This window comes from Daphnia magna, unplaced genomic scaffold, assembly GCF_020631705.1.
Source record: "Daphnia magna isolate NIES unplaced genomic scaffold, ASM2063170v1.1 Dm_contigs152, whole genome shotgun sequence".
Classification (NCBI taxonomy): domain Eukaryota; kingdom Metazoa; phylum Arthropoda; class Branchiopoda; order Diplostraca; family Daphniidae; genus Daphnia; species Daphnia magna.
Genome location: NW_025533143.1, coordinates 42,861 through 56,314, shown reverse-complemented (window position 1 = coordinate 56,314; position 13,454 = coordinate 42,861). Strand labels below are relative to the sequence as shown.

At 44.0% G+C, this 13,454-nt stretch overlaps 3 protein-coding genes across 4 annotated transcripts; 1 reads left to right on the top strand and 2 right to left on the bottom strand.

Moving 5' to 3' along the window:
• Window positions 1-1,466: 1,466 nt before the first annotated feature.
• On the bottom strand, window positions 1,467-2,128 carry LOC123467141. Its single transcript, XM_045167195.1, has one exon. The coding sequence runs from the start codon at window positions 1,990-1,992 to the stop codon at window positions 1,570-1,572; it is 423 nt and encodes a 140-aa protein (XP_045023130.1). The 5' UTR covers window positions 1,993-2,128; the 3' UTR covers window positions 1,467-1,569.
• A 2,221-nt stretch (window positions 2,129-4,349) lies between these two features.
• LOC116923726 lies at window positions 4,350-7,424 on the bottom strand. 2 transcript variants are annotated; one of them, XM_032930240.2, is made up of 5 exons: window positions 7,283-7,424; window positions 5,004-7,096; window positions 4,784-4,924; window positions 4,534-4,720; window positions 4,350-4,459 (listed from the first exon to the last, which is right to left on the bottom strand). In XM_032930240.2, exons 1-5 carry the CDS (start codon window positions 7,332-7,334, stop codon window positions 4,377-4,379), a joined length of 2,556 nt encoding a protein of 851 aa, XP_032786131.2. In that variant the 5' UTR covers window positions 7,335-7,424; the 3' UTR covers window positions 4,350-4,376. The 2 variants fall into 2 exon arrangements, with proteins under 2 accessions (XP_032786131.2, XP_032786132.2); XM_032930241.2 differs by having other exon boundaries at window positions 4,534-4,717.
• LOC116928388 lies at window positions 7,329-13,428 on the top strand. Its single transcript, XM_045167188.1, has 8 exons — window positions 7,329-7,470; window positions 7,584-7,782; window positions 11,022-11,226; window positions 11,329-11,511; window positions 11,573-11,691; window positions 11,789-11,910; window positions 11,973-12,109; window positions 12,180-13,428. Exons 3-8 carry the CDS (start codon window positions 11,172-11,174, stop codon window positions 13,214-13,216), a joined length of 1,653 nt encoding a protein of 550 aa, XP_045023123.1. The 5' UTR covers window positions 7,329-7,470; window positions 7,584-7,782; window positions 11,022-11,171; the 3' UTR covers window positions 13,217-13,428.
• Window positions 13,429-13,454: the final 26 nt, after the last annotated feature.

Genomic DNA, 13,454 nt, shown 5'->3' with positions numbered 1-13,454 from the left:
TGTTAAGAGTACTGTGGCATTTTCATTTGTTATTAATTCTTTCAAATCTTAGTGAAAATGAATAAATATTATTGAACTATATGCGTTATTAGTTAAATTACAATTATTTCGTAATAGGATATGTCTTCAAAATCAGATTTGTTTAAAAATAATGGGAAAAGTGGCGAAATCGTACTTTCCAATCAGGATCCCTCAGGTCTCCCCCATATAGTCGATCCGAAACTTGAAATAAAAATATTCAGTTTGAACTGTCCTTTTCAAGTACTTTCAAATGGACTTCTTGTGTCTATTGTTTGAGCGACTTTCGCTCGTTCCTGTCTGCCTTAAGCGCAAACGAACTGAAGAGTCAGCATTTGTAGCCGTTAGGATGATGAGGAGAGCAAAGCGGAGGTGTTTAACGAGACCCACCATTCGCCTGGGCAGCGTCCATTCTGGAACATGTGAAAGGGATCAAAAGGTGTCTGCATTTATTCCAGAATCTCGCCCAGCTGAACCACCACGCAAAAGGTCTGCCTCCGAGAACGACGAGTCCTCCGATCATGGTTCGAGCAAAAGAGTTTGTCGGACGGTAATTGCAATCCCTCCAACCCGCTTGCCACCCAACACGGTAGGCGGTGAGATTGGCTGTGATTCCGTCCACCGTAAGAACGTCAACAAGCAGTCTCAGCCAGTACCGAACATTGAAGTCACAATCAAGCAGAAGCAACCACAACAGCTTCTGTCCGTTGAGCTCTCGGTACAAATCGGAGCGACTCCCAGTGACCCAAAGGTACGAACGGTGAAGGTACGGAATAACAGACTCGATGAACACCCAGTGTCTGTGAAACGGACCTCTGTCTTCGACCGTTTGGGAGAGAAAGGCGTGGATAGAACACCCATCGTGCTGGATCATGCCAAGCCGACTGTCTTTCAGCGCTTGGGAGAAAGACCTTCTCAGGGCTTTGATCGAGAACGACCTAGTCGATGGAAACACGGGATGAAGCCATACCATCAAGCTTCAGGTGTCAGATCCCAGTCGGCTCGTGGAAACACGAAGTCCAACAACAGATGGTAACACAACGATGGGAGAAGTTAAAAGTCAACACAACAAACAGGGACCTTGCTAACCTGTATTGGCTAAGTATCAAGAGCGGTGAGATGGCCACTGAAATATGTGGTCAACTCACTACTCTGAACGGGTTGCCTTTATGGGGATTTTTTTACAGAGTTGGGCATAGCAAGGAATTTCCTGAGTGTTGGTTGAGCTTTTTTTTCTTTGTGTGTTTTTTTTTATTTTTTAACATTTGGCTTGTAAAAGGTTAATTTTTTTCGGACATGAGTTAATGAAATTCCCGTTTATACACTAAATTTTTAAACCATACCCATTTTGTTGTGTTCAATTATTTCATCCCCTCTTCAGCGTATAAAGTTTACGTCTACACTTAATAACTATAATGCTTGTTGCAAGGCGTGGAGACCCACACGCAAATGTTTAAGGTATAAATTTATTATGGTAATCGTATAGAAAAGTACAAAGATAAAAAACAGGGACGCTACAAACTTAAATGTCGGGATCTCAAAATAAACATCTTAATAGCCTCCATTATTCGCAGCATACTGTTCTTGTCCTGGAGATGATCGGGCAGTATGTTGATGAGGACAATCGTCACTGCTATGGGGGCCGGAAGAACAGGAATGGACAGGAGCAGACTGAGCAGTGGAAGCTTCGCCGGAGTTAAACGAATCGGTCGATGCTGGGGCATGATGAACTGATGCTACTGGGTTAATGGTGATGCAAGAACACAGATATTGAGTAGTTGTTGGAGCAGCAGGAGCAAACATGGCTCCAGGTCTCTGTTGTCCAACGACTGGACTTGCTTCCGGCTGGTCAGCTGATAACAATTGGCTGTTCGTCATTGCTTGTTGAATTTGGCTGGCGAATGATGACATTTCACTGGTCATTCCGCCGTGACCAGCGCTGTTCTCATCAGCCTCCAGAGCACTGGAGAACATCCCAGTTAGCCCACGGCTTTACATTTTTTGGTTTAAACTCAATTTAATTCAATCAATTAATTTCATTTACTTCAATCAGATTCTAAACACATTGTTATATTTAAAATGCTAGTTTTTTTCCCCGTCGGGTTTAGTTTCCTATTAGCCAATACAAGTTAACAATTCGTCGCGAATTTGTTCAAGTAAATGTCAAAAAATTAAAAAAGGACTGGAAAGAACCATAGATTTAAAACATGAGTTTTTGTTGGCGTAGAGCTTACAGTGCTTATCGGGGTTACATGTTCTCAAAAAAGAATAGTACGCGGTTCTTATTTCTCTAAATGAAATGCCAAATCCAATTGCATTTTAAATAAGGGTTTCGCAAAATCGTTTCGCTATTTTGGTTGCCTTTAGGCGATATTTGAGTGTTTCGCAGCCCATTGCCTGGGGGCTGTTTCGCACAGCGTTCCGCGTTTTAGTCGCTGTTCGTTTCGCGTTTCGTTTTCGCGTTTTAGGGATGCCCGCGCTAGGTGTCAAAATTATCTATTTCCCTCCGGCAGCCGGTGGGCGGCTGGGCGCTAGGTGTCAAAATTGTCTATTTCCCCCGGTAGCAAATAGGGCGTTGTGCCCTTTGCGAAGCCTGTGCTGCACAGACAGACGAATTAAATGTGAATTTTGATCTGTATTACTTCAAATCCTAATCAAATATATTTTAACATTTATCTGACATTTAAGAAACACAAAGAAATTTGACTCTTGAAAATTGACAGTTGTGTGAAACTAGAGGTTCATTATCGATAAAAATACTTTAATCGAAACATCGTAGATTTTAATATTTCTGACTGTACTAAGAATCGAACGTTGAACCTCGAATGTCACAGACTAGAGCAGAGCTATACCGTTATACCATACTGGTACAACTTATGCAAGGCATTTGATTTGTATGTACAGTACTCTCGTTGCGTTAAGTTATCGAACATAACCGATACAGATAAGTCTGTAAAATATAGATACCGATATCGATATATCGAATGTCTATACTTCGCGATATATCGCCATTCTAGCATCCACCTGATTGTGTTCACCGATTCAGGTGTGCAATAGCTATTTAAACACCAACGCCTACTGGCCGGGGGGAAATAGACAGTTTTGTCACTAGCGCCCCCGGCAGCCGGGGGAAAATAGGCGTGACCAAATCATATCATTCCATCTGTCATCTGATCGTTTCACGGAACCAACTGCTGCAGATCTTCTATGATGATCTTCCATGAGTGTTATTCAACCAGGGCCAGTATATCAGACAATATCGGGGAACGAAGATGAGGTTTCATTTACAGGTGATGGCTCATTTTTTTGTTGTTAAATAATTCAGAATCTTTTCCGGTACCTCTTGAATTGCATTCTTGCCCGCCCATTTACAAAAATGTCATTAATTTATTGTTTTTTTGTAGTAAAGCATTGCTGAGGTTGAAAGATAGACTGCTTCAGCATTGGCATTCAATACCTCTGTTGGATTTTTGTCTACGTGAAGAAGAGAGATGCCATTGAGGTATATCACCATGCTTGTTTCTTTAAAAGTTACCATTGATGCAGTGTCCAATTTCAGCAAGATGTGAAGAGTTGGGTTCATCACAGAAAATCCTGGTTAGGGGAATTGCCAGTTGACAAATATAGCCCTTGATGAAAAAGAGACTCTTGGAATTTGGGATCCAAGGGACTTAGAAGATGATCACTTCAAGGTACTTTGCGTATAAAACTGTGTGGACAATGAGTTAACAGTTACTATTTTATTTGTTTACTTGTTATCTTTGTTTTCTTCATCTGTTCATGTTTCAACCCAGAAGTCATTGGTTCTGTCTGCCAAACAAAGGCAAGGGCTTGGATGGCAACAGTCCTCCACTACAAGGAATGGTAACACAAGGATGTTTTAGATTTTGTTTAAATAAAAATGTTTGATTGTTAGCAGCAGATTATTCTAATAAAAACTCTTGAAGCAAGTGTTTCTTTTGAGAATGGTCATAGGTGAAACATCTTATTGTCTATCTCATCGTATAACATCTAGCAGTCCTTGCTCAAGACAGACAGGTAAAAAGTTATTTTGCTTTAAGATCAAGTTTATGACATAAGAAAGAGCATGCTTTTATTGATAATCAACTGCTACAGTATTTTTTCATTTTAAAGAAAATTGAATATCAAATCACCTAGCCCATCACCAGGAAGCGAGATTTGGAGCGAGGAATAAAAAGTTGAGTAGAGGAAGAAATAAAAGAACATGGGGGGAACAAATGAAAAGAAATCGGGACTAGTGCGCCTGTGTGTTGGTGACCATTTTCCGCGCTCATGTGAAACCATCGTTGGAAGAGTTGGAAAACATTTTAATGAAAATTGAATGGTATTTGATCAAATTAGCCGATTCTACGATGAACGTTGCTGTAGGCTTGAGAGCGCTGGAAGGATGTGAATTGTCCAGCGTCGTGTAAGTCGATCACTGCTCCAAAAAATAATAAGTCATTTCCTCCTTGTTCAAGGTAAGTGATGTATGTAGTTTATCCCAATTTGTACCTTCAATATCGGCGCTGAATCCAGTCGGAGCCAGTTGGTCATTGACTGGCGATGGCTGTGATTCCAACGAGTTGATTCCCTCTACGCCAACAGCCATTTGATGTTGCATTAGTGTCTGTTTGTTGTTGTATACTGAAACTCGCACCTCGGATCGAGCGAAAATGACATGCGATCTCACTCCCCTCTGCTACCACAGGAAAGAAAATTGTTACAAATTGTTGAACGTGGGAACGGTTCGTTTTCCCTTTACCTGCCCGATTGGTTTTCCGCACCAACGAGCTTCGAAACCGTTGCCTTCTCGTTCGATTTCAACGTAAGCTCCGGCGCAGTCCAAAGTGTAGGGGGCGCTCATGTTGTGGAATGTTAGCAACAAATGAAGACCAGGATCCGTCTAGTAAATTATTATTATTTAATTTTTTTATTTTTTTTTTATTTCACATTGTTCAAATAATTTTACCAGAACCACTTACCTTGATATGCAAATCGCATTCTTGTTCTGGCGATTGGGCGTCGTCTCGAATTTCGGATTCTGATGAGGCCATTTGGCGACTAAATCGACCAGAAAAATTGGGCGACAAAGCCCGTCGAAGGGGCAAAGGCTGGGAGCGTAGGAACTGGCGGAATGCGGGACTGTTGACCAAGTCTGTCGGATTCGTGATCGATCGTTTGGTTCGTTTGAAAACAGATTGAAGTAAACCAGAAGTCCGTCGGAGGAATGAGGACGAAGTGTCTTTGGGATTGGTCAGAGAGTTGACGATGGTGCGGATGCGGTTGAGAAGGATATCGTCGTTGCGGAATTCCGGCGGAGACTCGTCTTCAACAACGTCAACTACCGTGTCCTGCTCATCGTTTCGATCGATCTCCGAAATGGCGGCTGACTGGTCTGATCCGCTCCCTTCCGCGGGCGATTCGACTTTAACGAGAATTGGGTCACCCATTTCGACCACGCCCAAAATGTCGACGGGTCCGTCTTGTTCGATTTTGACATCGGGTTCATCCATGGCGGGGAATTCCACTGCAACCGGTGGCATTTCGCTGACGAGACCACCGCTGCCTTCTGTCCCGTCGTCGCTTTGAGTTGCCGGAATTGCGTCTGAAATGCCTTGAATTGAATCAGCCAATCCACTTCCCTGTTCATCGTTTGATTCCGGCTCGTCTATTTTGAGTCCACTTGGCGCTGGAGGCGGTCCACTACCGTCGGACTGCTTCAGCTGGTCACCATTCATCTCCGTTGTTATTTCGTCCAATTGCAAATCGTTTGGCTGCAAATGTGCGCTGGATTCTTCTGTCTGCACTCCAGTTGATTTCGTTAGCCAGCTGGCGGAAGACGTGGTGGTTTCGATTTCTTCGGCGTGCGTGTCGACGGCGAATTCCAAATCGCTTTTGAAATCCGCAAGTGTCACCGCTTGCGGTTCGTTTGTTTCAGTTGTTTCAACTTGTTTGATCTGACTTTCAGATTGAGGCAGATCTGGAACGGACATGAGAATGTGGGCGATATCCTGGAAATCCTCCTTCAGTTGAGAAGCGACGTCAGGGAATTCGCTTGCGGATGGGACGGACTCGTCTGTTTGTGTTTTGGCTATTTCGACTTGGACGCTATCCGTCACCATTTCGGTTGGCTGTTGCGTTGCTGGTGGCTGGATGGATTGGGGCGCCACCAACACTGTCGCCGGATGAAGCAGAACGGCGTTGTCTATGCTGATCGATTCTTCGTTCTTGACACTGGACGCTGGCGGAGGCGAGGTATGTGGCCGCAGTTGTTCTTGTTGCATCATATTTTCAAGCAATTCGGCCTTGGTTTCCACCTCGACGTCCATCAGCTGGACGCCGCTGGTGATGGACTCCATGTTGAACTCTTGGAGCGAAGATGCAGTCGTGAAGATTGGCACCTCTTCCTGAGTGCCGCCACCGCCGAGTGAGTCGCCTCGTTGCGATTCTTGGCCGTTGTTTGCCAGCACCTGATTGATTGGCAACTCTGTCGTCGTCGGCGGTGGTGGTGGTGGATCCGTTACGTCAGCGACGGGCAATTCCGACACGTCCGTCGATTGCTGTCGATTTTCGGTTGTCTCTTCTTGGACGTGGTCGTTGACCCGAGAAAGAGCATCTGAAGGTACGGCATCCTCAACGGTTGGTGCGTGAGGCGAGATGGTGGTGAAGACGATGACGTCATCGGTGACCTTGAGTCCCGTCAAACCGGTCGACGTCTCCTCTTCGTGTTCGGATTCCGCTACTTGAATCGAGTCGGTGGAAACAGTTAGGTCTTTGATGGCCGGAATGGAGGTGGTCGTCATTTTCGATTCGATTGCGAATTCTTCTTCAATCGTCCGCCATGTGGTCAATCCAGCAGTCGTCGATAAATCAGAGAGTGATTCTCGCCTCTTGATTTCGTCTTGTTCCTCATCGAGTTGCTCTTCTTCTTGTTCATCAAAACGTGACTGCAAAGACAATTCCTCTTCCGGTTCGGGCTGGATGTTGTTTTCCGCTGGAATCCAATACTCGACGGAGCTTTTATCGCCGCGTTTCAGGTAAATCACGGACGGATTTGCGCCACAATTGCGTCCACCTTTTATTTTTTTTAAATTTATTTATTTATTTATTTTTTAAATTTGTAACAAAATTGGAATTGACACGAATGGAGCGTTTAAAATGCGACCATCAAATGAATGAACATTAGTTTCTTGTATATATTTTTGGAAATCAAATGTGTTTGACAACTTGACAAATAAGTTTGAATGAACTGCTCGTTTACCTTGAATAGATGCGACCAACGAGGCGACCAGGACGAGGTGGTGGATAATCATAGCTGATTGGCCACGCAAGATGAATGAATGGACAGAAATTTCAAACTGCTATTCAACGGAAATGGAAGAAACGATCCGCTCCGCGTGACGTTGATGGAGCAACTGACTTTGGTGGCCGGGCCAGCTGAAAGCAAAAGTCTGCTCTTGCCATCCCCCCTCGTTTTTTTCTCTCTCTCTCTCTCTCTCTTCTTTTGCCATCGGTTGTTGTTTAAAAAATAAAAAAAATTTAAAAAATCTTTTTTGGCGCAGGTCAACCGCCTCAGAAAGGGGATGATTGTTGTTTTGGAGGTTGCCACACGTAGACGCAGCTCCTCCTTCTGCTGGAGCCCTTCACCTTTTCGTCCGCCCATTCGATGAGAGAGGCACACACGACGACGATGGACGTGGAGGAGCAGCAGCGCACCGCAGTTTACCTTCCCTCGCTTCTATCCATCCGAAAAGCTGTCAGGTAAACAGTCATCCGCATTCCTTTTTTAGTTTTTATGAGAGAAAGTGTGTCTGTATGACCGTTGCTATTGAAAAAGAAGAAGAAGAAGAAGAAAATAGAAAAAGGGATCAGAGAGGGTCAGGTTATCAGGGGGGTCGACATTCGGACTTTTTGAAAAATGGAAAAAAAAAAAAAATCAGAAACAAGACAAAGGTAGAAACTACTCCACCCCCGCCTCTTGACCTTCCATGTCGAAAACGTTAAAGATGGAAGAATGAAATGGAACCATACCAGCAGCCTTCTTTTTCCCCTTCGCTTTTTCATATCATCACAATCGTCTTTAACTTTTTTTAATGGATTTCGTTATGTGCATTTGTAGAAAGGGAGATGGGGGTCATTTTCTCCAACTTTCCCCGTTTGAAGTAGTTTGTATAATTCATGAGGCATCGTCTAGATTCAAGTTCAACCTACTGGAATGATCTTCCCTTCCTTACGAAATTCAAACGGATAAAAATGAGTCCAGCGAAAGTGGTTTTTCCTACTTGCACCCGGACGAGTGAGGTGGCCGAAAAGGTTAAATAGCATTCCGTATTCTCTACTTAATATTGAAAACGTGTTTGACATTAAAAAAGGGCAAGCCAAGAAAATCTTTCTTTTTCAGATTGCGCTCAACTTTTTCCATTGTCGGTTGGGTTTTGCTGTACTTTTTTTCTTTCCTTTATTTCAACTAAAGAATGGCGCACTATTTTCTAAAAATGGATAGAACCGTGGCCGTGAACGGCTGAGAGAGTTGAACACAGAAAGAGGTGAAGTCTTCCTCATCGCGTGTATCGTTAGTTGATGAGGCCGTGTCATTAGCCACGGCCGCGTGTTCTCGTTGCCACAAGTTGTTGCTCAACGTCCGCGTTTCACATGGCGAAAGGTCAAGTTCTTTGCCATTGGAAAGATGTGGCGTCGACAGCATGCGAGCAAGGGCCCACATAAACTTTTCTCTTGGGGAGGGAGCTTTAATTGGAGGTAGTTACATGATGATTATGTTTCATCGTGTGCATCTGTTTTCGTTTGCATTTTTGTATGGCCTTGAGACTGGGGCCATAAGAATGGGATGGCCGGGCCAAAGTTATTTCAGACGAGCTGCCAACGAGCAGCAGGGGCTCCCGGTCGCAACCCTTTTTTTTTTTGCTTTTTTCAACCACACAATCACGGCCGCCACATGAATTCTTCCTTATTTCATTTTTCTTCCAGACCAAAGTGCAAAAAGAATTTCAACATTTTTTTTTTCCTAAAAAAAATGTATCGTGCAGTTGTTTAGTCCTTTGAAAACTGTGTTTGGCTGATAGTTGCGCACCTTGGAGCCACATCAGCTATGGCCGCAATCATCTTGCCCTTGGCCAGGCGAACTAAAATCGGCATTTCAGAAAAGTCATTCCCTTTTGTCGGCCTTCAATTTTGAGCTTTAATTTACTAACGGGTTTGAGTTTAAAAAAACGTTTAAAGAAAAAGGCGAAGAATAAGAAAACCGTTTAATTTTTTTTTTTCACGGAACATTCACGTTCCACTGAAAGAAAAGAAAACAACAGTTTAACCTTTTCGAGTTGAACTGTATCAAAGGTAAACGTGCGCTCCTATGGATTTCTTTTTCTTTCTTTTCTCGGCCGAGTGTGACGATGACGATCTTATTTGAGGCGAGTCGATTCTACCGTTTTCAGCAAATGTCAAACCTTTTCTTATATCTGAATGAAACTGACACTGGGATGACGGCATTAACAATTCACGCTTTATTTTCAGCCGTTTTTGTTTGAAAGAGCTGAAATGATTTCATTCGAGCGTCTTGTAACGGAACGTATTTATAGTTTTTGCCTCTTCTTTTTGACGCGCATCGAAATGCTGATTTACAAGTTTCCGAAGAAACTGGTTGCGAACCATTTGGGGCTTGCAGCAATGACAGGGAAACGTGAAAATGGTTGATAAACATGCGCGGCTTCTCTGCCAATCTGTTCCCGTTCATCTTGGTGTCGTCGCTGTCCTTCCTTGGACAAATGGCGTGTGTTCGTTTGATAAATCCGAGAACCAAGAAAACGAGACAATATCTGGATGACCCAGTGCCGCATTCGCCCCTCTCCCAATCCGACAATAGTTTTTCTTTTCTTTTATTTTTGTATTGTGTCCACCTTTTTGTTCCAGCCGTGCGACATTCGTTCGTTATCGGCAAGTTAATGATTATAGCGATACGTTCCTCAGCGACGCTCCAGGTCTAGCGATGCATTTAACTATAGACAATCATCCAACTCTTTGGCTATTCATTTGTCTTTGTTCAGGCTTATAGGAATGCATTTTCAAACCACTAAAGCGGAGAAGGGGGTTATTATTAAAGAAACAACAACAGGAGGGGGGACTGGAGCCAAGGGGGTTCGTTGGTAGTCGTTGTCTTCCAGGTGAACAAATCGGGGTCAACACGATGCGCAGAGACGCCGTGCCCTGAAAAATCCCCCCCTCCCCACTTCCTCCCACATGGATCCTGAATAAATCGGATAGGTTAAAGTACGAGGGGCTATACAGGATAAGGTCTACTAATATTAATGGAGGACTCTTGATGGAAAGAGGGGTTGGATTGAGGGGGATAAGATGCTGCAGGATGTTTTGTATACACAAAAAGAAGAAAATGCGATCTCACAAGGAAATGAAACTTACACATTCAGAGAAAAAGAAAGAAAAAAAACGCCGTCTTGATATAAATAGTTTAAGCGCTTTCTCTTTGAATCTCCCCCCTTTTATTCTGTAGGCCTCCCACGCGCTCGTTCTCTTGAAGAAATTCGTTTTCACCTAGGACTGGAAAACAACCAAGAAGAAGACCAAAAGGCAACGACCGAAGGTTAAAACACTTGGGCCACAAACGAATTCATTTGTTTTACCTTTGTATTAGCAATTGTATCGTTCCATTCCATTGGACGTTAATCGAAATCAGGCGCACTTTTTTTTTTAAATTCAATTAGTAACAGTTAACAGAACAGCAGTTTCTCCTACAACGAGCAGTTGAATTCCTTTTACACGCGTGTTTTTTGTTTTTGTTTTTTTTGTGCGTGCGTGCGTGCGTGCGTGCGTTTAGAAGAGTAGAAAGGTGTCGACTTCACGCGTCGACAAGTTTATCTCTCGTTTTTATTTTGTTGTATGCGTTTATAGGGAAAGAAGAGGATGGTGGGCGGGTTCTATAATCATTGACTTGGTATAAATGTCCATCTTTTATTGTATTCCCTGAATAGTATGGACTTTGAAGTCGCACAGCTTCTTATTTTTCGCTTGGTGTTGTCGCTGTCCGTCTCCGGTTGCCACCTGGACGCAGAAGAATCCCTTTGCATCATTGTTTAGAAAAACATCATTCACGCACATCCCAATCAGTTGGAAACCAAGAAATGTTATCCTTGCCTTTAATCGCCGTCTGTGTCGTAGCGCTTTTCACATCTGCAGGTAAACTAATAAACACGTTGATTTCATCGTGCAATTGCAAACGACCAATTCAAACTAACAATCGTTTAAACGTGATCGCCGTGATCTTTTCGAAAAATGTAGGAATCTTGGAGTCGTTTTCACGTGGCTTACAGGCAGCCGCCATCCTCAACATGAATCGACCGCAGCAAAAGCCCCCACAGACGACAACCGAGACAACACCTGAAAATGATGTTGCCAGTCATTGGCAAATGAACAGTTCGTTCACTTACATGCCGACGATGAGCGGCGCCCTACAGCGTGTTGGTAATCAATGAAAACAATCTAGAAATGCGTCTTTGATAGAGCAATTGTTGGGACTGTGCAGATTTATGCGAAGGAAACGTTCTCGTCCCATTATCCGATGTGAAAAAGGAATTGACATTTAAATCGTCCCAGTTTCCATTCAAACGCTCCGTGCCTCTGCTGTGTTCGTGGAACGTCAAGGTAACAACCCCCTCAACAACAACAAAAAAAGAGCCATCGAATTAATTTTAGTTGTTCTCGCATTATTTGGTCGGACTGGCCAATGACGATGCAACAGGTGGATAACAAGTGCCGTCGCGGTCTAGTCACGATGGTCATTAATGAACGCAGTCGACTGTCGGCCGATAGGAGATGTACCAAAGGATATTATCGCGTCTCTCCATTCATGAAAGAAGCCAAGTAGAAAAGCACTTACTCCTTTTGGCCGCATGTACTCATTTCCAAAATTATTGATGGAACAGAATATGTGGTCGTATCAACACGGTGCCGGCCTTCCAGTGGTACGTGGAGGATCAACAGCCAGAAAATGTGACCATCACGTTGAAACATAACGGACTCGACGACGGCTATTCGGAGGGACTCGGTTTTACTCTTTCAGGCGAGTCCCTTGTTAAACATTGGAAATTTACTTGGCCAATTTGAATATTCGTTGTTTCAAAATGATTCAGGTGAATGTCTGGCTGACGCGTCTGACATGACGACTAGCAAAGCAACCAGATCCTACACTCATTGGCTGCATGAACTTTCAAAAAGCCAATCGGCATCAACGGGGGCTCTTACGGTCGTCTTGCCGTTCGTGACTTTAGACGATATGCCTTTGGAGGGGGCCATCGCAGATGACTCTGCCCATCTTGCAAATACAACCGACAGTGAAGCAGAGACTGCCATCCAGCCATTGCAAAATGTTGTCATCAAAGTGACCACTTCGTTGTCGAACAACAACACGAATACGACGCAACCCGTTGCTGACCGATTGCAGGCCAATTCCAATCAAACCGGGACGGTAACTGTTGGTGTAGGCAAAAATGTGACGGCCCCTGTTCATTTGCCGATCACCGATCATAATGATGTCACCGAGATGCCCCCCAAAGTTGATCAGACGACCGCATCAGCGAATGATAGAAACGCGCCCGGTCATGCTGTCGACTTCAAAGTGCCCGAAGACGATAGCGAAATCCCGTGGCTGATTGTCGAATCCCTTAAACCCATTCCTTCACCTTTGAAAATGTATCCAGACATCCGCAGTCGCCAACCCAGCCGGCCGGTGCCCTACGATAATAATCCCGACATCCCGTGGCTCATTTTGAAGTCGCCTGACTCGACTCCATCGGTTCCAACCACCCGCCCAGCACCGACCCCTAAAAGTCCTTCACCTACTGCGATTGTTCCAATCAGACGTCCTCTGCCCACCACTGCCCGACCGACCACCCACCACTGGCCAATGCGCCATTCTGCCCAGACTAACAATAGACTCATTTCTTCCTTTATTCGGCCTCAAAGACCAAACGTTCCTGTCCGTCCGCAAGTGCGGCCAACAACTTCTATCGATAATCAAGGCATTCCGTGGCTTATCCTGAAATCTCCCGATCCTAGTCCGTCATCATTGGAAATGTTTCATTACCCGGAAAGTCCAACTACGAATGAACTTGTTTCCAACGAGGACAACGACGATCGATCCTCTGATTATTTCTTTTCGAGAACTTGATGGTTTTTTTTTCGTATTTAACTGAAACCAACGTCATTCGACTCCAACCCCAATTGAGGAAAACTAAAATTCTATAATTACATCCCGAGTTATCCAGGCAAAAATTGTTTGTATTTAACTGCTGCTGTTTTAACTTGCACTTTATCCTCCCCGTTTTGTTCTAGGCGATGCTAAAATCGAATTTTCTGAAAAATAAATGCATTTACATGTGATGCAACTGTTGAAAAATGCACGTAGA